The 25,241-nt window shown below is 42.4% G+C and overlaps 1 protein-coding gene across 3 annotated transcripts in view; it reads right to left on the bottom strand.

The window, feature by feature from the left end:
* Positions 1 to 25,241, bottom strand: part of RASGRP1 (RAS guanyl releasing protein 1) — an 84,420-nt gene that overhangs the window by 2,431 nt on the left and 56,748 nt on the right. Inside the window, exons 6-17 of one of the 3 annotated variants that reach the window (XM_021715736.1) lie at positions 23,320 to 23,473; positions 19,833 to 20,006; positions 18,450 to 18,566; positions 14,486 to 14,761; positions 12,300 to 12,380; positions 9,605 to 9,709; positions 8,679 to 8,788; positions 7,794 to 7,938; positions 7,058 to 7,094; positions 6,014 to 6,166; positions 3,920 to 3,928; positions 1,065 to 1,435 (exon numbers count right to left, since the gene is read on the bottom strand). In XM_021715736.1, the coding sequence (XP_021571411.1) occupies positions 1,065 to 1,435; positions 3,920 to 3,928; positions 6,014 to 6,166; positions 7,058 to 7,094; positions 7,794 to 7,938; positions 8,679 to 8,788; positions 9,605 to 9,709; positions 12,300 to 12,380; positions 14,486 to 14,761; positions 18,450 to 18,566; positions 19,833 to 20,006; positions 23,320 to 23,473 (1,732 nt within the window). The remainder of the gene's footprint in view (positions 1 to 1,064; positions 1,436 to 3,919; positions 3,929 to 6,013; positions 6,167 to 7,057; positions 7,095 to 7,793; positions 7,939 to 8,678; positions 8,789 to 9,604; positions 9,710 to 12,299; positions 12,381 to 14,485; positions 14,762 to 18,449; positions 18,567 to 19,832; positions 20,007 to 23,319; positions 23,474 to 25,241) is intronic. The other 2 variants (XM_021715737.1, XM_021715738.1) reach the window with 2 other exon arrangements.

The raw sequence follows: 25,241 nt of genomic DNA, 5'->3' as shown, positions 1-25,241 counted from the left end.
AGTTACCTATAATTGTTAAGGAACTACTGTCCCATGAAGCCAGACTTCACTGTGAACTGTGTACTTTAAACAAAAATATATATATTAGTAATTGAGCCTACAGAACTGAGTATCTGGATGACTGCCAGCTGTCTCTGGTTAAAGGTTCTTCCTTCTTTTGCTTCCATCTCCTACTTTCCTATATTATCTTTGGTGTTTTTTTGTTTTGTTTTGTTTTTTAACCTCATTGTTTCCTTCTTTCAGACCTCAGCACCATATTCCCAAACTCTTATTTTCTTCTTTTCTTGGCAAACTTTATCTTTTCTTTTTCAGTGCCTCTGTGAGGTTCCTGATAATTAGGCCATTGTGAGCCAAACATAAAAAAGCAGCTTGTGGGATCACAATTGTTAGCATTTTATAGATTATATTACTGTATATTATATATTCAACTGTGCATTTACCTGCTGTTGATTTAGCTGTTCTAACGTGTAGAAGATCAGCACATTCCCTGATGTGTTAAAAAAGACTCCCCTCGTTTCTATTAAGAGGGAGGCATTTTCTATGGCGAGCCATAATACATTCACCTTTTTTCCTTTTTTGTTGGAGCACTAAGATCACCTGCCTTCTTTTAGGAAGATGCCTAGATAACCATAAAGGCACCAAACCATAACCCCAATGAACAGGTTAACAAAGACCTCTAAGGTAGGAGGATTTAGGGAAGGTCATTTTAGTTCCATCTAGAAAAAGGGAGTGGTGTCAGAACAGTGAAGCTGATTGTTCGAAACTGGTCTTTCTCAGTGAGCCTACTTTGGGCATTGGCACCAACACTGAAATGGAACCTGGATGGTGACAGCCCTAGGTATCCTGTTCTCAGGTAATGTGAACCAGGGCCCCACTGGGTGCTTTGTAAGAAAGCTGGATCCAACCATCCATCCCTCCCTCCATTTCTCCGTTTTTTTTTTTCCTTATCCTGCTAGTAATTAACCTGATTTGAATCCTCAGAATCATCAGTTCGCATGCTCATCCCTGGTTTAGCCTCACTTCTCTAGCATAATCTGAAAAAAAGGAAAATGAAAAGGAAGTACCTGTTCCAGCTCTTGGTAGGTAGGGAGTCTGAGGTGACGGAGCTCCTCTTTTGATTTTATGAGGGATTCTTTATTCTCCCACTTGACAAAAGCCCGCTTTCTGACCAAGACGGGGCTGGGGCATGGAGATGTGGGACTGGGAAGCACATAGAGAGTATCCTGGGCTGCCTTCCTTGGGGAAGACAGCACAAAGGGACCTGAAGGGCCTTCACTGTCAGTCCAAGGTTCTGTCTGGGTGGCCTTGTGGGCCACAGTCCTCTTCAGCCGCACAGAAATCTTCTGTGAGGACACTCCCATCAACATGATGGTCCGATCCTTACTCTCCTCACCAAGTTCCACAGCCTCCCCATTAGGGAATGTAAATGGTCCTTCTGTAGGAAGACACACGACATAGCTCAGAAAAGCAGAAAGTCAATATTGATGTTAGTTTCAAATGAGACCTTTCTTACAGGAGTTTCATATGTTCAAAGAATCCACTTTTGAGGCGCCCAATTTAGGGGATTGAGCTGGAGGCTGAAATCTAGGGGCTTTGCTGGCGAAGACACGGCTACTGGTGTCAGGCTACATCTAGGTTGCCTAGAGGGTTTCTGTTTCTGGAGATAAGTTGAAGCCCCGCCTCAATGCTATAAAGTTTCATATGTTAAAGAGAGCAAGATCAATACATAGACAAAAATGGTCCATAAATACTTCTGTGTACACTGGGATTTGGGAATTCTCTGCATTGGAGCCTCAGTATTGATACAATTGCCTCTAGCAGATGGCAGGAACTCTGGAGGCCCATTTGTGCGATGGGCACAGCTTAATCGGCAGAGAGAAGTCTTAGCTTTGAAGAAGTGTGTCTCAAAATGCACTGCCCTTTGATACTGGTGGGAAAAAGATAGGTGAATCATTCTAGTTTTTCTTCCTTCCACTAACACTCCTGCCTGGGACCCACCCTGGTAATAACCTTAAGTAATTTCCTAGAAAAGCAGAGTAAGAGTGAATGTGTTGGAGGTAGTAAGGTAGTTTTAAGATACATTGCAGATCATCTCAGTGTATTGTTTTGCAAAGTCACAGCAGTAATTCTGACATCAGACACTGAACATTCTGACATTCAAGACACTGGATTGGTATAGTCAAAAACTGCTTTGAAAAACAAAAAATGTTTTCTAATTAGCGTTTGTAACTAGAATCAACAGTTCTAATATTAGAAATTACATAAAGATCCTAGTTTAATTCTTGCTAAGGGGAATATAACTTAATGTTTAATAAAGTTTAAAATTGTAATTACACTGCTTTTAAGTGCCAGAATATCTAAGTTGTAAATGTTCACCCTAAAATAATTACATTGTCTTTTTGAAGGAGTAGTATGGGCGATGATTTTTTACATCTCCATTTTCCAACTTTTCTGTGCCAGTTACATGCGTTTTACCAACCCGAATTCCCAAATTATGAATAAAACCCCTTCTGTTATTTAGGTTGAATTCCTAGACATATGGGGAGGTTAGGAGAGAGCCTTGGGCATTCTATCTTTTGGGGAGCAAAGGGAAGGCGGCAAATAAAAAAACAACAGAAAAAGAGCCCTTAAAATTGCAGGAAAAGTTCTGAGAGACCCCAGTGTTATAAAAATCAGGAGATGTATAAGTTTCAAGAAAGCAAGAGTGGATAAATATAAACAGTTACAGTGAGACTGAAAAGGATGATAATGGGCTGAAAAGAAATCATAGGGAATTTTGACTAGATGAGCAGGGGCCATCCCAGAAAATAATTAGTAAAGAGACAGAAGCAATATGAAAGGATGACAATGATATCCAATGGGCAGTTTTATTAATACATTAAAAACATCTTGGCTTATAGCTGTTTTCACTTATTGACCATGATATATATATGTTTATTCTACCCAGTGGTCTACATCCTGGTGGGTTCTCAGAAAGCCTCAAGCCCCACTCTTACCAGTTTGGGCCAGGTTTTAGAGAAAGAGGACAGATACCCTGGAAAGGAGAAATCTCCAGGAGCAGCCCCTTCAGGGATTCCTTTTTGAGGTCCAAATTCAGGATGCCCTTTGCTACCTTTTCCCCATGAAAATGTGAATTTTATGTGACAGAATCATGGTGTCCTAAGGTTATGTGTATCTCTTAAGATATAGGGTGAATAATATACAGGCCTCTCTCTTCACAATGGTATTTGTGTTGATTTCTGTTAAAAGATGAACATCAAATCCTTAGTTGATGAGCATATTCTTTTATGAAAAAAACAAAAACAAAACCCAAAGTTCTTTTCTAAAAACGGAACATCTCAAAAAAAAAAAGTTTGAAGTCAGCCTGTGTTTAGATATTTAGTATGGGGAAGGATTCTGGAAGAGAGCAGAACATTTGTACTTGGCTGATGTGATAAAAAGGAATCTGCAGCCAGGCTCGGTGGCTCAGCCTGTAATCCCACGCCTTTGGGAGGCTGAGGTGAGTGGACTGCCTGAGCCCACGGGTTCGAGACCCGCCTGTGTGGTGAGACCTCATCTCTACAATAAATCATCAAATCAGCCGGGCGTGGTAGCGCGTGCCTGTAATTCCGGCTACTTGGAAGGCTGAGGCGGAAGGATCGCCGGAGCCCAGCAGGTCGAGGCTGCGGTGGCCGCTCCCGGCCACTGCACTCCAGTCTGGGTGACAGAGTGAGACTCCAACTCAAAAAATAAATAAATAAATAAATAAAGGAATCTGTATATCTTACATGGAAGTAAAGCACTTAAGCTTTGATCTAATTGCTCATTAAATGCACACAGGTGTTTACCATTGAACATTAGAAGTGTTTAACACAGAATATACTACATGGACGTAAACGTTTTCTCCAGGCTTTTGTTGTAACTATAGTGGCCTTATCACTTTTGGGAGCTTATTTCAAAAATATTAGTATATGACACTCTTGTGTTAGGCCCAGTTTTAAGTGCTTTATATAAGTAAACTCAGTTATCACCACATGGGGGAAAAAGTCAGTAGAAAGCAAAGAACAAGCAATCGGGCCTGTTGTCAGAAATGAAGTTTTCCTTTGTGGTTTTAACTAGAAGTCACATGACTTCTTATACTATATAAAACTGGCACTAACCTAACGAGCACTGGATTTTTGCCTAAAGACCTATATGCTATTCAGAAAGTCAAGGTGGTAAGTGTGTGACATGCTGGCTGACCAGCCTGCCCAGAGAACAGGGCCAAGTATAGCATCATGAACCCTTGCATCTCTCACCCTCCCTACCAAGTCCCTCACTGTAATCATGTCACTTGTCTGTTTCAGTAGCTCCTCATTTCACAGCATAGACTGTCCAGACTACTCCTGGCATCGAAGACTCTCTAGGTTGGCTCCTACTCATTTTTCTACTCCACCTCTTACCTAAACCTTCACCTGTGCCCCAACACTGTACTTACCATCTCAGCAGCACTAAAACTGTCTTGCCTGGGTATTTTGCTCCTACTCTACATCCTATCTGGAATGTGCTCTGGTTCTCAGCACATACTCTTGCATTGTTTCTAAACTGCTCCATATTTGTATATTATCTTTCCCCCTAACTTGATACCTCTTGAAAATAGGCAATCCTTTCTGCTTCTTTGCACTTTAGACCTAGGGCATCTCAAATGTACTTAGTTTAAGATCATTTCCGGCCAGGTGCGGTGGCTATGCCTATAATCCCAGCACTGGGAGGCCTAAGTGAGAGGATTGCCTGAGCCCACAGGTTCGAGACCAGCTTGGGCAACTTGGTGAGACCTCATCTCTACAATAAAACAAAAAATTAGCCAGGCACGGTGGTGGTGTGTGCCTGTAGTTCCAGCTAGAAAGACTGACGTGGAAAGATAGCCTGAGCCCAGCAGGTCAAGGCTATGTTGGCCGGGAGCATGCCACTGCCCTCCAGCCTGAGTGACAGAGTGAGACTCCAACCCTAAATAAATAAATAAGATCATTGCCTTATGGTACTGGTATTGGCATTCTGAGATGAGTGAATTTGCCAATTTATCTTTCTACTGTTGAATTTTTTTGGCTAAATCCTAGGATTTTCCTCATATGATTTGGAATTTTAGTCTGTATGCTCCATTTGAGGGAGCTTTGTGGTCTCCGCCTCCTTCCTTTCTGCATTTATACTTCTGTTTCTAGAATTTTGATAATTACCTCCACCTGGCCACTCAGGATCCCCAGTTTAGGACCTGGTCTTAAATTAATACTTCTTCTGGAGAAAAACTGAAACTATCACAGATAGTTACTCAGCCAGTGGATGACTGCCTGGGGGCTAAGTCTGCTTCTTGCTGCTAACCATATGTGACAGTCACAGTATTTTTCAGTCTTCTTCCTCAATTTTAAGTAGTGAGTCTTGTTCTGGTTACCTTTCATGCATAGGTAGTCTCTGTCACTATGCAGAAATACAATTCCCAGCAGCCCTTAACTATTTTTGGACATGGAGACAAACAGACCAGTAGCTTTAGCATCCACTCATTGCAATGTGTCTTTAGTACATTTCTGAGGTATAGAGATGTGTATCTTTGTTTTTGATGCAGCTATGCCCTTTAATGCTATTTATATACCATGTATTATATGCTAATATACATTATATTCACACACACACATATACAAGCACGTACATATTCTCCCTGTCATTGTTTTGGGTTTGGAGCTGGAGATGGGGTAGAATAGCTAAGTGTTAGCTTCTGGCACTATCTTGCCCAGAAGTCAGTAATTGCGTGTGGTGTAGGTGCTCAATAAATGTTTGCTGATTATTATGCCTAAATTGCACTCTGCTATTCTGGCACCTTTTAGGTCTGAGACATAGGCAGGGAGCTGAAATCTAGAACGGTGGGAGGTGTCAGCCCTGGCCTAGCCAGTGAGGTAAAACTTAACTGAAACTTGGGCACAGAATCACAAAGTAATATTTCCACCACAAAACTTGACCCTTCCCACTTCACTTTCCAAGATGAATGATGCAAGTGCCTACGTACCGTGGAGCAGATCTTTGGCTCCCAGTGAGCAAAGGTTGGCCACTGACCCCATGGAGGTACTGTTCTCTGCAGGACCTGTTGGGTTCTTAGTTCGCTTCTTGCACTCAAACACAACCAGATCTTTGCATTGTTTGTGGCAGTTCATCCCACAGTCTGTGGACAAGATATCCAGGTCAAGAAGTCTTTCACTTTGTCTCTTCTCCAGTGTCTCACAGCCTATTCACACAGTGCTCTTGTCACATACCACTGTTCTATTTTCTGGAGCCAAGACACTTGACATACTAGTAAATCTAGCAATCTTCTCACTTGGTAAAAACCCTAGGTCTCACACCCTTGCTGTAGCCCTTATTAGTGAGGCTCAGCATCACAAGCAGCACGCTGTTATCTTGGAGGGAAGAGATGGTGTCTTGGTATCCCGTATATCCTGCCTACTCTAGGGACACCCTGTGGAAGCCCCCAGCTGTTAGGTGTTATTCTTTCTTTCTTAAAGTAAAAGGTCTCCTTCACTACTGATTTTTCCTAGTCACAAGGAGGAATAATTATGTCCTGAGGGACGCTGATAAGGGCCTTTGTTAACCATTTATCTTCTGTTTCAGAAGTGATTCTCTCATTTTCTTATTTTTTTTCTTTCTTTCTTTTTTTCTTTTTTTAAGAAAGTAGAATTTATTGAGAGGACAGAGAAGCTCCCAGAGCAGGAGGGGATCTGAGGGGGTTGCCCGATTCTCTCACTTTCATTGGTTTCCCTGAAGCCCTCCTATGACTCTTTGAGAACACCGTCTCCTACCAGCCATCCCCATTCTCAAGGCAATCAAGACAGAAAAAAGGATTCTATAAAGGGAAACATCAGCATCACTCTGCACCAGTGATCACCAGGCACTTCTCTTACGTGTGTGGTAGCAGTCATTTTCTGGGGGTGTTCTGGGGAAGCCGGTTTGGGGATGAGACGTTGTGGACTAAATGGACAACTACTATGGGTAAAAAGTGTTTTAGAGGAGAGCCGCTAAGACCAGAGAAAACAACTCAGTCAGCCACACTGAGTCTTACCTTTACATCGATACCCTTGTTTGATCACTCCCCAGAGCTGCAAGACAAATGAGACAAAATGCACCACATGTCATTCATCTCTGTGGTGTGAGGCCACGTGTTGGCACTCGTTCTTTATTTTCCTTCATTCTCTGCTCTAGCTCAAGGGGAAGGAAGCCATATTTCTCTCTCATGTCTTGTCCCTCCTGACCTTAAGTTGAAAATGGGAGAATCGGTGCTGATCAGAGTCAAATGCTCTCAGGATTCACTAATAACTTCACGAACCAGGCCTTCTCTTGGCCTGAAGTTTATAATTCGTAGGACAAAACTCCTCAGGACTCCAAAGTGAGAAAAGGTCTAGAGCCTTGGGTCAGAAGCCTGGGTTTAGGAGGGAATAACTGGTCAGGGGGTGGGACAGCAGAGGGGCCTAGTCCAGGGATCTCTTAAAGGCAGAGGGTAACTCATATTTTTTTCTAACATTTGAAACAACATATGAATATAATACTTAAAAAAGAATATCCCCAAGTCAACATTTCCATTGCCATTTATCTCAGGCCTCGTGCACTAGAGAGGAAAAAACAAATCAGGGGAAATGAGAGAAGATGAATGCAAGGAGAAACCACACACTTGAGCACTAGGTTATTCTAGGTGTGTGTTTGGGCTCAGAGCTGTGATGGGTTTATCTTGTTGGTCTCATCCTGTACTATCCTGTACCCCTCCCCACATTCAACCCTGAAGCATCTTAGGAATAACTTACAAATCCAGCACAGTTGTCACAGAAAGTGGGCTTCAGGTAGGTGGTCTCTTGGAAGTTGTGAGGAAAGCCCAGGCCCAGCTTGGAGTAGATGGAGCTGGCCCTCATGAAGTAGGCTGTGATCTCGTCCCTGCTGATGAGGCCTTCCCTACCAAAAGTGACCAAGCATGGATGTGAGTATAAGGGGGGTAGCGGGGAGGCAGCAAATATGGCGTCTAGCCTTAGAAACTCATTCTTATCCTCAGGGGTAATATGAGTTACCTGGTGATTACTTCCATGAGCTCTCCTCTTAATAAGGATACAGGATAGCATATAATAAGTAGGTGAGGCAGCATTACTCATTTGCACAGAGCTTTTCTTTGGTCAAACTAGGTTTTCCTAACTAATTTGACCACTATGTACAAGACTTGAAAAAGAAGCAATGTAAAATGTGTATATAAGGAGGGAACTATCTTATGCTACAGTTTCTGACTTTAGACAGTACATAACTGGAACCCACTAACCATACAATTGGTTTCCTATAGAAAACCAATAGCACTTATGTAACCTTGAGAAAAATGAATATGCAAAGTATTAATAACTATTAGTTGTTTCCCATAATTTGTAAGGACAAAACAACAAGGAAGACTAAACTTTTTCTTATTTACTGTTTCCTAAGCTGGAAGATTTAGGGAATCTTCAGTTCTGAGTAAAAAAGTATGCATATTTCATGGTCTATTGTGATCTAAACTAAAGACAAGCATTCACTTGATGGTGGCTTTCTTAGCCCCAATATCAAGTGATCACAGCAGTAATACATTTAGTTTATAACCTCTTCTAGTGTCACACCCATAAACCTGTTCTCACCAGTGGGCTCATAACCACTTATTCCTATACACAAAGCCTCACCTGTCTTTGTCCATCACACAGAAAGAAAATGGAAAACTTGCAGCAATCTTTTCAAATTCTTCCTGAGAAATGTATCCATCCTGGTCGTGATCATAGTTCTTGAAGACAGACTGCAAAAAAGGAATTTATTTGGTGATTACTAAAGAGAAACTAGTTATCACTCCCTTTAGCCAAATGGCAGAGGGCTGGGGCAGTTGAATAAAAGCCTTTTAACCGCCTGCGTGAAAGGAAACATGCTTAAGTTGTGGCAAAGATGCGGAAGGTCACATCCCAAGCCTTTGCTGGTACCAGCATCTGGAGGGTGGCCAGGTGCTTTCAATCATGAGTACGTCAATTATACCATTACCCTGGCTACTCCTACATCATTGCACAGAGGGATGCTCTCCCTCCACTTCACCCTCCCTTGTTCAGCTTAGATCCCACCTTCTCTTGAGATGCTTCTACGAACAGCCCAGTTGGAAGTGTGCTCTCCGGCTCTTAATCCTTTGCTTCTCGTTATTCTATTCCTAGTTTTTTACTGTTACACAGGAATTGCCAACAAGAATAAATGCAGAAGTATGAGAGGAGATACCCTCTCCTCAGCATTTAGCACAGAGAACCGAATCAGTACAACACTTTACAGGCTTGCATTTACCTTGTTACACTCATCATACTCAAACGTATCCCAATACTTTGCCCCTAAGTCAACTGACAACCTTTAAACATGCTCTTCTGGGTCTTTAAGAGGAGGCACACCTGCCCCCCATATGAGGCCAAAGTGTATTGTCAAAATGTAACTTATGAATTGTTCTGCAGCCACAATATGAGAAGTGGTTCCTTTCAAGTGTCTCTTTGTGTTTCTCCCACTGTGCTCGCCTCTCCCCTTTCCCCACATACAAAACTAAGCCAGGCAATGCCTGGCCTTTGTCTGCTGAAACATAACTTACATCCACCATCCTCTGGACGTGTTTGCTGATGGTCTTTGGATCAGGTTTGGGAGATACCCCGGAGGCCCAGTCCACTACTACTGGTGGCTTTGAAGGTGTTAGTGGCTAAAAGGAAATATTCAGAGAAATGCCCATGACTATAATGCAGTATTATAACCTATGATTCCTTCCTTTCCTGCTACCTGACAATTACATTTATGAGCAGTCCTCAACTATGTGCAGTGGCAAGAAGCTGAGAACCTACATGTAATTGAAATCTATATCATATTCTTGCCTAACATAGGTATTGTGCATTACAGTCTCCAGAGTGCCCTTCACAGACATTATCTGTAACTGTAGATAATTCAGAACTCTCAATTTGCTTAAATTTCAATTCCCTCTCCATTAAACTTTTTGTCAGAGCTATCAACAAAGAGCAAAAGTAGATCATTTGCATTTCCTTTCTGTTCCCTAGTCTCTCTGTAGTAGAGATGTGGATAAGGAAAAGGAACAAAAAAACAAAACAAAAAACTAGCCAAAGGGCAGGAAGACATGAGAAAAACAATCTGAAGCTTGGACAAGCTGAGATAGCATCCTTTTCTAAATACAGTTGTGATGACTTAACAACTGGAATATGTTCTGAGGAATGCACCCTTAGGCTGTTTTGTTGTGCAAACATCAGAGTGTGCTGACACAAACCTAGAGGCACAGCCTGTCACACACCTAGGCCATATGGTGTAGCCTATTGCTCCTAGGCTACAGACCTACACAGTATGGTACTGTACTGAATACTGAAGGTGTCTGTAATACAATGGTAAGTATTTTTGTCTCTCAAGATAGAAAAGATACAGTAAAAGTATGTATAAAAGGCAAAAAATGGTATACCTGTATAGAGAGACTGCCATGAGTGAATCTTGCAGGACTAGAAGTTAGTTGCTCTGGGTGAATCAGTGAGTGACGAGTGACTGTGAAGGCCTAGGACATTACTGAACACTGATGTACACTTTATAAACACTGTACACTTAAGCTACACTAAGTATTAATTTTTTTTTCCAATAATTAGCTTGCTGGAACTTTCTGACTTTGTAAACTTTTAGATTTTAACTGTTTGGCTCTTTTAGCTGAAAACACAAACACACTGCCTAGCTATGCAAAAGTTATTTTCTTTCCTTACATACTTATTCCGTAATTTTCTATTTTAAAAATAAATAGTTTAATTTTTTTTAACTTTTAAATCCATTTTGTTATAAACTAAGGCACAAGTACACACATTAGCCTAGGCCTGCACAGGATCCAGATCATCAACATCACCGTTTTTCCCCTACATCTTGCCCCACTGGAAGGTCTTCAGGGGCAATAATGCACAGAGATGTTGTCTCATATGAAAACAATGCCTGCTTCTGGAATACCTCCTGAAGGACCTGCCTGAGGCTGTTTTACAGTTAACTTATTTTTTAAAAATAAGAGGACAAGACTTTAAAATAGTGATAAAAAGTATAGTAAATACAGTAAGTCATTTATTATCATTGTCAAGTACTCTGCACTGTACATAATTGTATGCCCTAGACTTTTACACAGCACAGTGGTTGTTTACATTAGCATCACCACAAACATGTGAGTAATGTGTTGCACTACAATGTTACAATAGCTACAATGTCACTAGGCGATAGGAATAATCTTAATATAGTTCCATTATAATCTTATGGGACTACCATTGTATATGTGATCTGTTGCTGACCAAAATGTTGTTATGCAGTGCATGACTATATTTGAAACTTGGCCCAAATTTAAATCTCTTTCAAAAATAGAAGGTACCATTTCCACCAAAATGACTCTGACACCCTGAGAATTGATGTTTTTTCACCTCACGAAATATTGTCAGTGTACACCTTTCATTATAATAGGAAGCTAGAACTTGACCTTTCTGAATGGAGACAATGCAATTTAGCTACCTGAATAGTAAGCTGGATTTCTTAAGCATGGACCACTCTCTTCCCTAGAATACTACGTGTTTTGGGGTTGGGAAGCTCCCAGGAGACTAACCTGTGATGTTCGTACTGTGTGTAGACCAGGACTGTGTGTTATTTTGAGGAATTCTCAGCATAAGAGATCAAAAGACCAAGCAGATCCTCATCTTTCTGACCCAGAATATTTACAGGAAAATGGGGCTTTTCTATCTACCAAACTGGAAACCTTCAGAAATTTAACTTCTGATTATGTATTGCTTTCATTAACATCAAAGAATCATTGAAAAGAAACATATGCTAGGACACTTTTTAATAGGAGGGAGATAGCACTCTGGTCTACAATATTAACGCTTTTCTCTAATTTATAAACCACAGATTAAGTCCCCCATACCTTCTGACGTTACAAGGCACACAGTTACTTATTAGTCACTAGTTATTTACTGTTCACATATTAGTCTTATCCCTTCAACTAGATCACAGCTCTTTATGGACAGGAACAATTCCTCACACATATGTTGAGAACCTTTCTCTGTTTCTAGCATTAGGTTGGGCACTTGGGAGAAACAAGATGCTTAGTAAGCTGAACCAAAAGTCTGTTCCTTAAGATGAATGAACCTGAGGAGCAGCTTGTAAAGCACCTGTTACATGTAAGAGTCTTAAAATGAAAAACTCCACTTGTATACCTAATCCTGAATTGTATCTCACATCTTTAAAATAAAATACATAAATAAATAAAAAGAGAAACTCACAGGAGCTCTATGGTTCCTTGGTTCCCGGGCATAGGAAAGCTCATAGATTTCATCCTCGGTATAGTACAAATCCAGGGATAGCTGCAGATCAAAGCAGAGGAGGAGTCATTGCTAGGAGGCTTGCCTCTCCCAGGGCTGATGTGTTTCTTTCTTGGTTCTTCCTTTTCTAGGCTCTTAGGAGTTTGTTTTAAAAATTCACAAAGCAGGTGTAACAACTAGATCGAATAGGGCAAGCACTAGTTCTTTTTTTGTTAAAATGCTTCTAAATTTTGGCAAAGTCCCAGGATGACCTCTTTTTAACTACAGCTTACACATAAGCCTCCATACAGGGTTTAGGGCAAAGGTCTTATCTGGCCATACGGGCCTTACCTCACTTGTTCTCTCCCAAATCAGATTGGAAAGGATGGTTTGCATGGCCTGATACTATTAAAATTTGAATCCAGCAGCAAAATTCAGCTTAAATAATAAGAGGAATTATTAATTGCTATTAAGAGTTAATGAGTTTTACATATCCTAGAACTGTAAAATTTTAGAGGCGAGAAGTCTTAGGATACTTTTGTTCTTAACCTTGAGTTTATGGATAGGCTTCAGGGAGTTCAGAACTCCTTGAAATTACATGCATACGAGTGGATTGCCTGAACCTGTGGGTTCGAGACCCGCCTGGGCAACTTGGCGAGACCTCATCTCTACGATAAATCAAAAAATCAGCCGGGCGTGGTAGTGCATGCCTATAATTCCGGCTACTCGGAAGGCTGAGGCGGAAGGATCGCCGGAGCCTAGCAGGCGAGGCTGCGGTGGCCGTGAGCAGCCCTGCACTCTAGTCTGGGCGACAGAGTGAGACTCCAACTCAAAAAAAAAAAAGAAAAGAAATTACATGCATACTTTTGAATATATGCCTTATGTATATTTTTCTGGAAGGATGGTTCACAGCTTTCATTACAAGATTTATGATCAGAAAAGTTAAGATTCAATGCATCTTTTTACAAATGATGATGTCTGAGGCAGAGATCTGCCAAGGTCACCTGGCTAATTAGTGAAAGGGTTGGGATCAGACACTAGCTGATGCAAAGCCTGGGCCTTTATCAGAATGCTCCTGAGAGCTAAGAAGAGGCTATGCTCTTTATTCTGCAAAAAAAAAAAAAAGCAGGTTAAAAATTGTAAAATTCAGCCGGGCTCGGTGGCTCAGCCTGTAATCCCACGCCTTTGGGAGGCTGAGGTGAGTGGATTGCCTGAGCCCGCGGGTTCGAGACCCACCTGGGCAGCGAGACCTCATCTCTACAATTAATCAAAAAATCAGCCGGGCGTGGTAGCGCATGCCTGTAATTCCAGCTACTTGGAAGGCTGAGGCGGAAGGATCGCTGGAGCCGAACAGGTCGAGGCTGTGGTGGCCGGGAGCAGCCACTGCACTCCAGTCTAGGCAACAGAGTGAGACTCCAACTCAAAAAAAAAAAAAAAAAAAATTGTATAATTCTAGAACTGAAAGTGAAGTTAGGAGTCATCTTAGAGACTAACTCTTCTGAGTTTACAAAGGAGGAGACTTGGAGAGTTCACTGCCCACAGTCACACAGCTGGTGAACTACAGAATCACAGGTCCCGAAGGGAATTCATCTGACCTCGCCCTACGCCTGAGACACAAATGCTGGTCACCCACACCACTTGAATATCTCCAAGAACAAGGAATCTAAGTGAGAACCCAAATAATAAACCTATTTTTTTAACCTACTGCCTTGCCCTTTTTTCTTTTTTTAGAAAGCAGGATTTATTGAGAGGACAGAAAAGCTCCCACAGTGGGAGGGGACCCGAAAGGGTTGTCCCCCCTTTTTTAAATGACAGCACACTGTTCCATCTGTTACCAACCTTTGTATTCTGATTTGCCATCACTCCACCTGAGTGCTTAGAATTACTTTTATAGGAGTAAGGAAATAGTTCTTGAAGTTTGAGGGCATAATGTCTAAGATCACAGCCTCTGGAGTTCTACCACCTGGGTCTGCTACTGAATAACGTTGGTCTTATGGCAAGACAGGTCTTTGTGCCTCAGTATCCTCATCCATAAGATAGAGACAATAAAATGATCTACTTCATAGAGTTTTTATGAGGATTAACTGAGCTGATAATTGGAAAGATTTATTTAATGGCACCTGGCACTCAGAAAGTGCTTACTAATGGTTCTCCAATATGAACCTCACCGTCAGCAGGTGCACCAAGTCCTTGTTGGCCTCCAAGGGCGGGGCCACTTCTTGCAGCTGGACCAGTTCATTGATATGATTGTAAAGGGCCAGTAGCTTGTGGACGTTCACCTTCCCGTCCTCCAGATAGTCAGGCATGGCTTCATATAGGGAGATGAGGTCTTTGAGATGCACCCCCAGGATGGGGATCTTGAAGTGAGTGCACTCTCCATAGGCTCGCCGGTAGTTGTCATAGTTTCTGCAGGAGGATAGCAGCTCAGTCATCTCACCCAGAACCTACAAAGCAGAACAACAGACCAATCACAGGTACCCACTGGGCAGGGTGTATTGTCTGTAATGGCCACCTTGCATCTCTCATCCCCTGCCATGATTCCACCCCATCCAGAATTCGCCAGGCAGGAGTGAGTTATCTAAAAGGTGTAGCATATGACTCCCAGATTAAAACTTCAGTTATGTCAAATGTCACAGAGTATATTTGCAAACACAAGGTATGCTTTGCTTGATTCTACTGCATAACTTAACATTTCTAAATGGGGGCTTATGTACCATTTTTAATATTTGAATTTCTTTTTTAAAAATACCTGATGTAAAAACTTTAAAAGTACAAGAATATACAGTGAACAATAAGTATCCCTCTAATCCCTGTTCCCAAGTCATGCAGTTCCCTTCCCAAGTGTCTTCTGAAAGCCTCTAGAGACACCACTGTATTGTTTAACCTTTGAAATGTGACATCAGGAGGTGCTGCCTCTGCTGCTGGTATGGGGAAAGGCATGTATCTTAAGAGTAGAGCTTTAGGAGTCTATTGTGTGTTCTTCTCCACGAGGTGCTCGGTGGGCTTATTTCAAGGTTATGATATAGGGCTGTTGTTATAAATGTAAATCACTAATATATGGAGGATACAAGTGTAGGTTTGTGTAGCACAGGTTAGATACTGACTGTTGTTTGAGAGATTTCATGTCATGTACGAGGACCTACAAGTGGGCATGGGAAGCCCAGGAGAGAAAGGGCATTCTTGTCAATCACACCTGGTTAAATCAGCAAGCAGTTCACAAAGCCTCCCATCCCCCATGTGATGCCCCCTTTCTCAGAAGCAAAGATGTGAGGTGGAAAACTGACAGTCATGTCATCATACAAAATAAGTTGTCCCATCTTATCCTCAGGGGATACATTCTAAGACCCCCAGTGGATGCCTGAAACCATGGATAGTACGGAACCCGATTGCTGTCAACTCCTGTCATCTTCCACTCAAAAATTTAACGACTTTTCCATCTTAACTAAGCACTTATCACACACTGGCTGAAGCTTTTGCAGTTTGAGATGGAACAGCAAAACCAGAACAAATATTTTTTCCTTTTTCACAGTTTCACAGATGAGATTCTTTCTTACCATAGATCTTAGCAAGCTGGGCATATGACGTTTTTTTCTTCCCTCATTAAGTCACAAACTTTCCTCTTTTCACTTAAGCACTTCATGGCTTCTCTTTGGCATATCTGAAGTGTACTTTCAGATATGTACTTTCAGATATGTACTTTCTTGTACTTTGGGGCCATTATTAAGAAAAATAAGGTTTACTTGAATGCAAGCACTGCAATACTGTGGCAGCTGATCTGATAACCTAGACAGCTACTGAGTAACTGGTGGGCAAGTGGCATCCATACTGTGGATACCCTGGACAAAGAGATGATTCATGTCCCAGGAAGAATGGAGCAGGGTGGCTCGAGATGTTATTACACTACTCAGAATGGTGCATGATTTAAAATGTATGAGTTATTTTATTTCTGGGATTTTCCATTTAATATTTTTGGACTGTGGTGGCCTCAGATAACTGAAACCATGGAAAGAAAAACCATAGATAAGGGTAGGCTGTGCCTGGAATTCTTTTTAAAAAATTGCAGCCTAAGAAATATCATTTCTCAGCTGGGGTCGGTGGCTCAGCCTGTAATCTCGTGCTTTAGGAGGCTGAGGTGAGTTGATTGCCTGAGCCCGTGGGTTCGAGACCCGCCTGGGCAACTTGTCGAGACCTCATCCCTACAGTAAATAAAAAAAAAATTAGCCAGGTGTGGTAGCACGCACCTGTAATTCCGACTACTCAGAAGGCTGAGGCGGAAGGATTGCAGGAGCCCAGCAGGTTGAGGCTGCAGTGGCCAGAAGCGGCCACTGCACTCCAATCTGGGTGACAGAGTGAGACTCCAACTCAAAAAAAAATAAAAATAAAAAAAGAAAGAAATATCATTTATCAGGCCAGTTGCAGTGGCTCATGCCTGTAGTCCCAGCTCTTTGGGAGGCCAAAGCGAGAGGAGTGCTTGAGCCCAGGAGTTTGAGACCAGCCTGGGCAACATGGTGAGACCTCGTCTGTACACTAAATCAAAAAATTAGCTGGGCATGATGGTATGCATCTGTGGTTCTAGCTATTGGAAGGCTGAGGCAGAAGGATTGCCTGAGCACAGCTGGTCAAGGATGTGGTGGCCATGAGTGTGCCACTGTACTTTAACCTGGGTGACAGAGTAAGACTTCAACTCAATAAAAAGAAAAAGAAAAAAGAAAAGTACCATTTGTCTACAATAAAGAATTTGAGGTTTTGGAGTTAGTCCTCTCATTCTCTTTGAGATAGCAAGAGAGCCTCCTCCTCTCACACCTCTGGCAACAGTGCAGGTAAATGTTAGGTATGAAAAGCACTCATAAGACAAGAGACCAACATCGAAAATGATAGATATTTTTGTCTCTTCAGAAGGTGAAATCTAACTACTCAGAGGACATTTGCTTCAACTCTGGACTTACTAGTTCACTATGCAGACCATCCTTAGGGTCAGGTAGCAACAGACAGGAAGCACTGCTGAGGGTCGGGACCTCAAGCTGAAGAGGAGCAAGCTCTGTCTTGTAAGCTAAATGACATAAAGGCATATTCCTCTCTGTGCCTATTTCTCCACCTCTGAGACATGGGGAACCTTTTCAGTTGTTCCATTTAGTCTCAGCAGAACTGTTAGGGAAAGAAAAGGTGACAAAAAAATCCCCCTTTTGACCAGACCTTGGGAATTAGGGGCCTCCCCAGAGACCAAGCATTATGATAGCAGAGAGAATTAAGAGACTCCCCCAAAAGGTAGCTGAACACCAAGAAAAATGGAGAGGGGTGATGAGCTCAGATATTTCTCCCTAAGAAAAGAGTTGCTTTCCTGGCCAGTTTGAGAGGATTGGGGTTTGATTATAGCAAGCTCCTCTTACAGGAGATGACAGCACTCAAACAGCAGTTGGTATCTACCCCATGTTGTACATAGCTGCACTTGTATCCGTGGTATGTTAGTGGTTTGTATTGATAACAACAGCCTTATGTCATAGAAGACTAAAGTATATTCTGTAAAATCTAATAGCATAGGGAACCACATAAATACCTAATCCTGTATTGTACCCTACATCTTTAAAATTTAAAAAAAAATTCAAAAGATCAATATCACTCAATAAAGCATTATCTATTACAAAATGGAATCCGAAGAACCCATGTGCTACTCATGGGAACATTCAACTGTCCAGACTGTCATTCTCCAAGGACTCTGGATATCTAGGTTTCTAATATATCACTATGTAACTACACTCCATATACAAACTGAGCTATGGTCAAATGAAATACTATTCCTCTTGTGAAAACATTTTAGAGCAAGGAGTTGAAGTAAGGGAATTGGCATTAAAGATGGTAACCCTGAATATCCAGTGGCCTGTGAACATGAGAAAGCGGCACATATTGTTTTCAACTGCCCAGTATGAACGTTTGCAGTAGCACTATCTGAGGCCAGAAAAAATCAAGGCCATTCTCAAATATATGACTTTCCCCAACTGTGGGTTTTCTTAAGGCATGCCTCCCTGCTACTTTGCCTAGTTGACAAGGGATGGTGTGGTGTGGAAGTGCTCTCTGGACATTAGCACTGGTCCTGGGAGTGCTGCTAAGGATCCCAGAGAAGACGGTGGCACTGACCTTATTGATTTCATGTGGGACATGTGAACTTGTCTCCTTGAGCCTGGAGATTGAGCTGTGGCATAGTCCACCTATAACAGCCATCAATGTATTGAAGTTCTGTAGTTGGTGGAGCTTCTGTGGCACAGAAGACAGACGATAGCAGAGTCATTGTACACATCAGTTACATGGGGAGCTTCGAGGCTGCCTCTTGTCTCTGGACCACGATGCTTCCTTACAGTGGTGAAAAGCTAGCAATCAGGCATTATAATTTTCTGGCCATTTCTCCTTTTTGGCTTAATTCAGACCTGTGGATTCTAAAACTAGCAAGGCATCATATCTCCCTCCATATGTTGTAGCTGATCTGTGGAACACCATCTAGGCAACTGTCTTCTAAGAATCACCCAAGCATCTGTTTAACACAAAGAATTCTGGACCCAAACCTAGACATTCTGATTATCTGAATCTGGGATTGAGCTTAGAGATCCGTACTTTTAATTTACCTTTAGTTGACATCAGAACAGGTGATCCATTTGAGAAACATTGGTTTAGACCATCCAGAGTTGGAAAAACACAACATTAAGTACAATCTTTTATTCTAAATTTACCAGACTTATTTTTGAGGGTAAGGACTTTGTCTTATTTCCCTGTGCAATGCCAGTGCCTATATAGGACAGTAATTGGGACAGAGGAGCTAGAATTTCTGGACAACTTCAAATATGGGTTCATAGTACCTGCTTTCCTCTTATCAAATGCTTAAACTCTGCCTCTGAAACATTAAATACAGCCATTCAACACGGCATGGACTCAAAGACCTAAGACAACCCAGGTTGGTCCAGCTCCAGGGTTTGGAGATGGTTTTAGATTTGGGAAAATAATGTAGGCTGGTATACATCTTTAGAAAAATGTCAAAGATCTAAACAGATCTAAAACTGTATCCTGACCGGAGATGGCCTGTACAGCTGCCCTTTCTACACTGTCCTTGTATGGAAGAAGAGATCTGGGGACAGTGTTGAATGCACACAAACCCCACTATAGTTAGGAAGGAAAAACAGCTCTATCTATCATACTCAGTGATCTATCACGAAACAAAGAACAGAGTACCATATGTTCTCACTCATAAGCAGACCCTGAACAATTATCATAATACCATAAGAAAGGGATTGGCAGTTGAGGGAAACTGCCAAAGGAGGGAGGGGCACACCTCATCAACAAGGGTACCTGCATAATGAACATTTGTATACCTAACCTGGATTGTACCCCACATCTTTAAAATTAAAAAAATTAAAAAACAAAACAAACAACAACAACAAAACAGCTCTAACCAATAGACCAAGCTAGGAGAAAAGGAGATAGGTAATTTACTTAATAGTCCAGACAAAAAGTCTTAATCTAGTCATTTACCTGAGCCACCTGGATAAACTTGATGAAGACTTCTGCTCGGAGCTGTGGGGTGGGACGGCTGAGAACCATCAGTTGTACCCACTGGGAGATGCCGTTGCACAGGGCAATAGATCGCTCCATGGTGGGGTTCTCCTTCACACAGCTATTTACAAGGTAATTCTGATAATCAGAGAACTGCAGAAAAGAAAACAACCATCAGTACTGCTCTGGTATTCCAGGAGATTGAAGGGACAAGTCGGCTCTGCTCAGTTGATGGCTAGGATCTGCCATAGGACAGAGAAGCTCCTGGCCCTCCTTTCCTGTATCTTTACCACTTGGCCAACAAGAAAGATGGGAGGGACATCTTACTTATTCCATTCATAGCATGGTCTCTCTGCATCAAAAGTCATTAGGCATAAGTGGATGTGCATACTCACTAGTTAATCCAAATATTGCATTTCAGTAGATATTGTTACTGTTCTAAATTTTAAAGAATGTAGTATAGAAGAAAAATCAGTATCTTCAGCTCTACTGTCGAAACTAAAAAAATAAAAGATAATTGCCCTCACCAAAATGAATCTCTCCTCAGCTATTTTCTTACCTTTTTTTTTTTTTTTTTTTTTGTGAGTTGGAGTCTCACTCTGTCGCCCAGACTGGAGTGCAGTGGCCGCTCCCGGCCACCGCAGCCTCGACCTGCTGGGCTCCGGCGATCCTTCCGCCTCAGCCTTCCAAGTAGCCGGAATTACAGGCATGCACTACCATGCCCTGCTGATTTTTTGATTTATTGTAGAGATGAGGTCTTGCTGCCCAGGCCGGTCTCGAACCTGCGGGCTCAGGCAATCCACTCACCTCAGCCTCCCAAAGGCGTGGGATTACAGGCTGAGCCACTGAGCCCGGCTATTTTCTTACCTTAAAAATGTGATGATAAAATCTGTCCTAATCTAGGACATGGAATTATTATAAAGATCAAATAAGATAATGTGTAAAAGCTGTAACATTTTAATGTGCTACTTAGATGTGAGGTGGTGCTAATGAAATAACCATGAACCTCATGCTAAACCAAGCCTGTTTGTTTTTCCTTCTATTCACCAACTCAAGCAGAGGCCAAGTGAACATGGTACATGAAATTTGGTCATCTTTATATTTGGTGGCCATATTTTTCCAGCTTAACAATGACATTGACTGTGACGGGCAATGAGACAGTATGGGAAACTGGAAAGGATTCAAAAGATCTGGTCAAAGCAATTATTGCAGCTATCATATACCTGTCACAAAGAATCTGTCTCCTCAAACAGTATAACTAAGAGGGAGGAATAGTCTACCCTTCTCCAGCACACTTGTGGGAGTCTCTAGTGCTGTTCCTCTGTTATTTCCCACTTTCCCATTCTGAACTCTTCCCTTTGAAAGCAAATGTGACCACATGACATAGTTCAGGTAGCAGAATGTGAGTGGAAGAGACGTGACTTCAGAGGGAAAGATTCAAGAGCCAGTGAGTGTGCTGACCAATGTCAACCATGTAGTGTGAGTGAAAAATAAACACTGAGATTGTGTGTTTGTGTGTGTGTGGGGGGTTGTTACTGTAGTACACCTTGGTCCTGCCTAGGTAGGGAATACACTGATGAGAACTTATAACCTACATAAAATAGTTGCAAATTAACTGAGCCCCATGAATGGAAGAAACGTGTAGGGCCAAAATCACTCAAGAGAGACATATAAAGCAAAAACTTACCAGTTCTAAGAGAAAGTGATCACAATTCATTCCAATGAATACATTTTATAGACCTCTCCCACTATAAATACAACATCCACTTGTTTTTTTAAAAGAATTATCCCAGTAATCTCACCACCTCCAAAGTGTTGTAATACACAGAAAATATTAAGTGCTTTTCAATTTATAACAGATAAATTTCTCTCCAACCTCATGTTGGAGAGAACATTTTTGTTTGGGAAACTGTTTAGAACTGTGTAGTAAAGACAAAAGATCCCCAAAACAGTCTTCTATGAACAGACCATGCTGCGCAAAAGAAAAGAAGTTTCAAACTAATGTTTTCACTTGCAGAAAGAATACTGCTCAACTCCTGCGAAGAACCCCTGCAATTCCTTGTTCTGCGCTGATTTTTCACTTCTGCCTCCACTGATGAGAGCACTGGCATCAAGCAGACATCCTGCAGGCCTGACCGAGTAGCCCTGCCAGTCTGGCCTCAGCAATGCTCAGATTTCCAGAGTGATAAAGGGCTCTTTTCAATGGCACTCAGCTCCACCGGGTGTCCTGCCCCGTGACAAGGGAGGCACTGCCAAGTAGAAACTGCCCAGGTGGAGTCTCCCAATTGGAGCCTGGGGTACTGAGAGGTACAGAGACTGTGGGGTTGCAGGTGGTGGCGTTAATGCCTGGAGACTTATTTCCAAATGGAAGCTGGGAGGGTCCTGGCTGACTGGCCAAACAACTATGTGAAAACAGGAGGGACGGCAATATTATGGAAGAAAATGTAAAATAACCTCTGTAACCTCATTTGTGGGCATCCTTCCAGACACAAAGGAGCTCAATAAATTGGTGCTGAGTGACCAAGAGAGGCATGTAGTTCTAACCTCAGCTCTCACTCTAATAAGCAGGGTTGGCCTTGTTCAAGCCAGTCTTCTGAGCCCCTCACCTGAGGAACACAGGTCATTCTAAGAAATGCATCCAGCAGCTAGGTAGTCCATTTTTAAAGCCACTGTGAAAACTGTATGTATTGGTAGGGGTGCGGACTAAGTGGAGTATGGGTCTCATTTCTCAGGAAAGTATATTGGCCAGTAAGGGTCTGTTGGCATCTGACATGTTGACAAGTTCTTTTATATGGACCATGTTCTCTGGTATCACATGTGGAGTTGCAAGGAGTGCAGTGAGGACAGGTTGCACTTGTGTGCTCTGTTCGTTCCGAATGATAAACTACAATCTCTCACTTCATCTCTCTCCACCACTGGTACCTCTGACTCTGCCTAGTTGACCCAATCGGCAGGCTTTGGTCAGCATAGCTACCTTTAGAATCATGGTGACTGCTGGGCTAGCACCACTTCAAAGATTTAGGTATCTTGTGGGCATGGCCAGTAGCATCTATTTTATTTGGGATTTCCCAGAGCCATTCAAAGCCTATCCTAGAATGAATTCAAATTCTAAGGGGACACATCCCCCGACTCTGGGTAAAACAATCTTCATGACGCCTAAGGGAGGTGGGTGTGTACACTCATGTGCACATGTGCAGGGTGTCACGTGTGCCCATACTATGGCAGCATGAGTGAGTGGCAGGATGGTGTAGGGTGGGCATGGAGGAAGGGAGGTGGGAGAAGCAGCACAGCGGCACAGCCAAAGGAATTCAGATGGCATCAATTTTCTGAACTACGATGTCGGATGGGAAAGCCCACCGATACCGAAGGGGCCTCTAGGGTTAGGAAGTAGATGAGTTGTTGAATTTCTCTGCTTAGTTTTAGAAATATCCCAGAGAAGTTCTTCTCCTGCCCCTCAGATACATACTGATATCCTTCGGAAGGACTTGAACTCAAGGTAGGTGAGGTGCTCAGACAGCTCTTCTGGTTCCAGATGGTCGAAGAGCAGGGAGACCTTCCGTTTCTTGCTGGTGTTTGATTTGATCCTTTGGGTAAGTTTCCTGGACCAGTCACGGGCATTGCTTTTGTGGGTAGATGGGAAAGGGAGAAGACCGGGAAAAAGGGTAAAATGAAATTGCTCTTTGCAAGTAAATTCATTAACATTTCTCACAAGGATATACAAAACACGCTTAGCCAACATTTATTGGCTAAAACAATGCATTAACAGAGTTTCCCCCAAATCACTTTTTTTCCTATGGCAGCAACCAAGAAGTCTTGCTGCTTTTCAACAAGCCTTTTAAATGTGCGGTGGGGAGCTGGGTAAATGACAGCGTCACAGGCATCAGCCACAGTTTCCTCGCCTTTGGCCCCAGCTCCCTTGTGTAGCCACTGGTATGTCTACTATCGTGAGGGTAATGGGGACTCTATCTGGTTGGAATCCCAAAGTATGGGGCAGTTTTCTTGCTTGCCAGAAGAACTCAGAGAATGAGAGAGATGTCATGCTGCAGGGAAACACACATAGGAACCTGTGGTCACTCTGGGCAGAGTTGTGGCATTTTCCTTAAATGTCCCTAAGCACTGAGATGACCAAGGAAGCTTGGCTGACACTAGAGTACCCCTCGACCTCCACATTTTCTTATAATCAACCCAAGTGTTTCTTATTCAGTTTCAATTTCCTACATTAAGGAAGAAAGAGGAGCAGCCCAGTTTTGAAAGACAGTCCAGCAGATCAAGGCTGCGGTGGCCATGAGTATGCCGCTGCACTCCAACCTGGGCAACAGAGTGAGACTCCGACTCAAAAAAAAAGTTGTTTTAAAGATGTGGGGTACAATTCAAATGTTCATTACGCAGGTGCCCTTGTTGATGAGGTGTGGCCCCCCGGCAATTTCCCACAACTGCCAATCTTTTTCTTAATAGCCTTATGACCATTGTTCAAGGTCCACTTATGAGTGAGAACATGTGGTACTCAGTTCTTTGTTTCTGTGATAGATCACTGATAGATCACTGAGTATTATAGACTCTAAGTCCATCCAAGTTACTTTGAAGTTCCTAATTTTGCCCTTCTTTATGGCTGTGTAATATTCTATTGTGTATATGTACCACATTTTCTTCATCCAATTCTCTTTTGATGGGCAGCATGGTTGGTTCAATGTTTTTGCTAGTGTGAATAATGCTGCAATAAACATGCATGTGCAGATATCTTTTTCACAGAGTGATTTGAGTTCCTCCAGGTATATTCCCAGCAGAGAGATTGCGGGGTTGTATGGAAGGCCGATCTTTAGATCTTTTAGGAATCACCACACTGTTTTCCACAGAGGTTGTACTAGTTCACACTCCAACAGTGTAGAAGAGTTCCCTTTTCCCTGCGTCCTCTCCAGCATCTGTTGTTTTTTGAGTTATTGATGATGGCCATCCTGACTGGAATTAGGTAGTATCTCAGAGTGGTTTTAATTTGCATTTCTTTGATGGCTAGTGAGGCTGAGCATTTTTTCATGTATGTGTTGGCTACTCATATGTCTTTTTTTGAGAAGTGTCTATTCATATCTTTTGTCTACTTTGTAATGGGGCTGTTTGGTTTTTTTTGTTTTTTTGAGTTGGAGTCTCACTCTGTCGCCCAGACTGGAGTGCAGTGGCCACTCCCGGCCACCGCAGCCTCGACCTGCTGGGCTCCAGCGATCCTTCCGCCTCAGCCTTCCAAGTAGCTGGAATTACAGGCATGTGCTACCATGCCCGGCTGATTTTTTTATTTATTGTAGAGATGAGGTCTCGCTGCCCAGGCGGATCTCGAACCTGTGGGCTCAGGCAATCCACTCACCTCAGCCTCCCAAAGGTGCGGGATTACAGCTGAGC

Source organism: Carlito syrichta, unplaced genomic scaffold, assembly GCF_000164805.1.
Source record: "Carlito syrichta isolate Samal-C Ts95f unplaced genomic scaffold, Tarsius_syrichta-2.0.1 Scaffold307338, whole genome shotgun sequence".
Lineage (NCBI taxonomy): Eukaryota > Metazoa > Chordata > Mammalia > Primates > Tarsiidae > Carlito > Carlito syrichta.
This window is presented reverse-complemented; position numbering and strand designations above follow the sequence as displayed.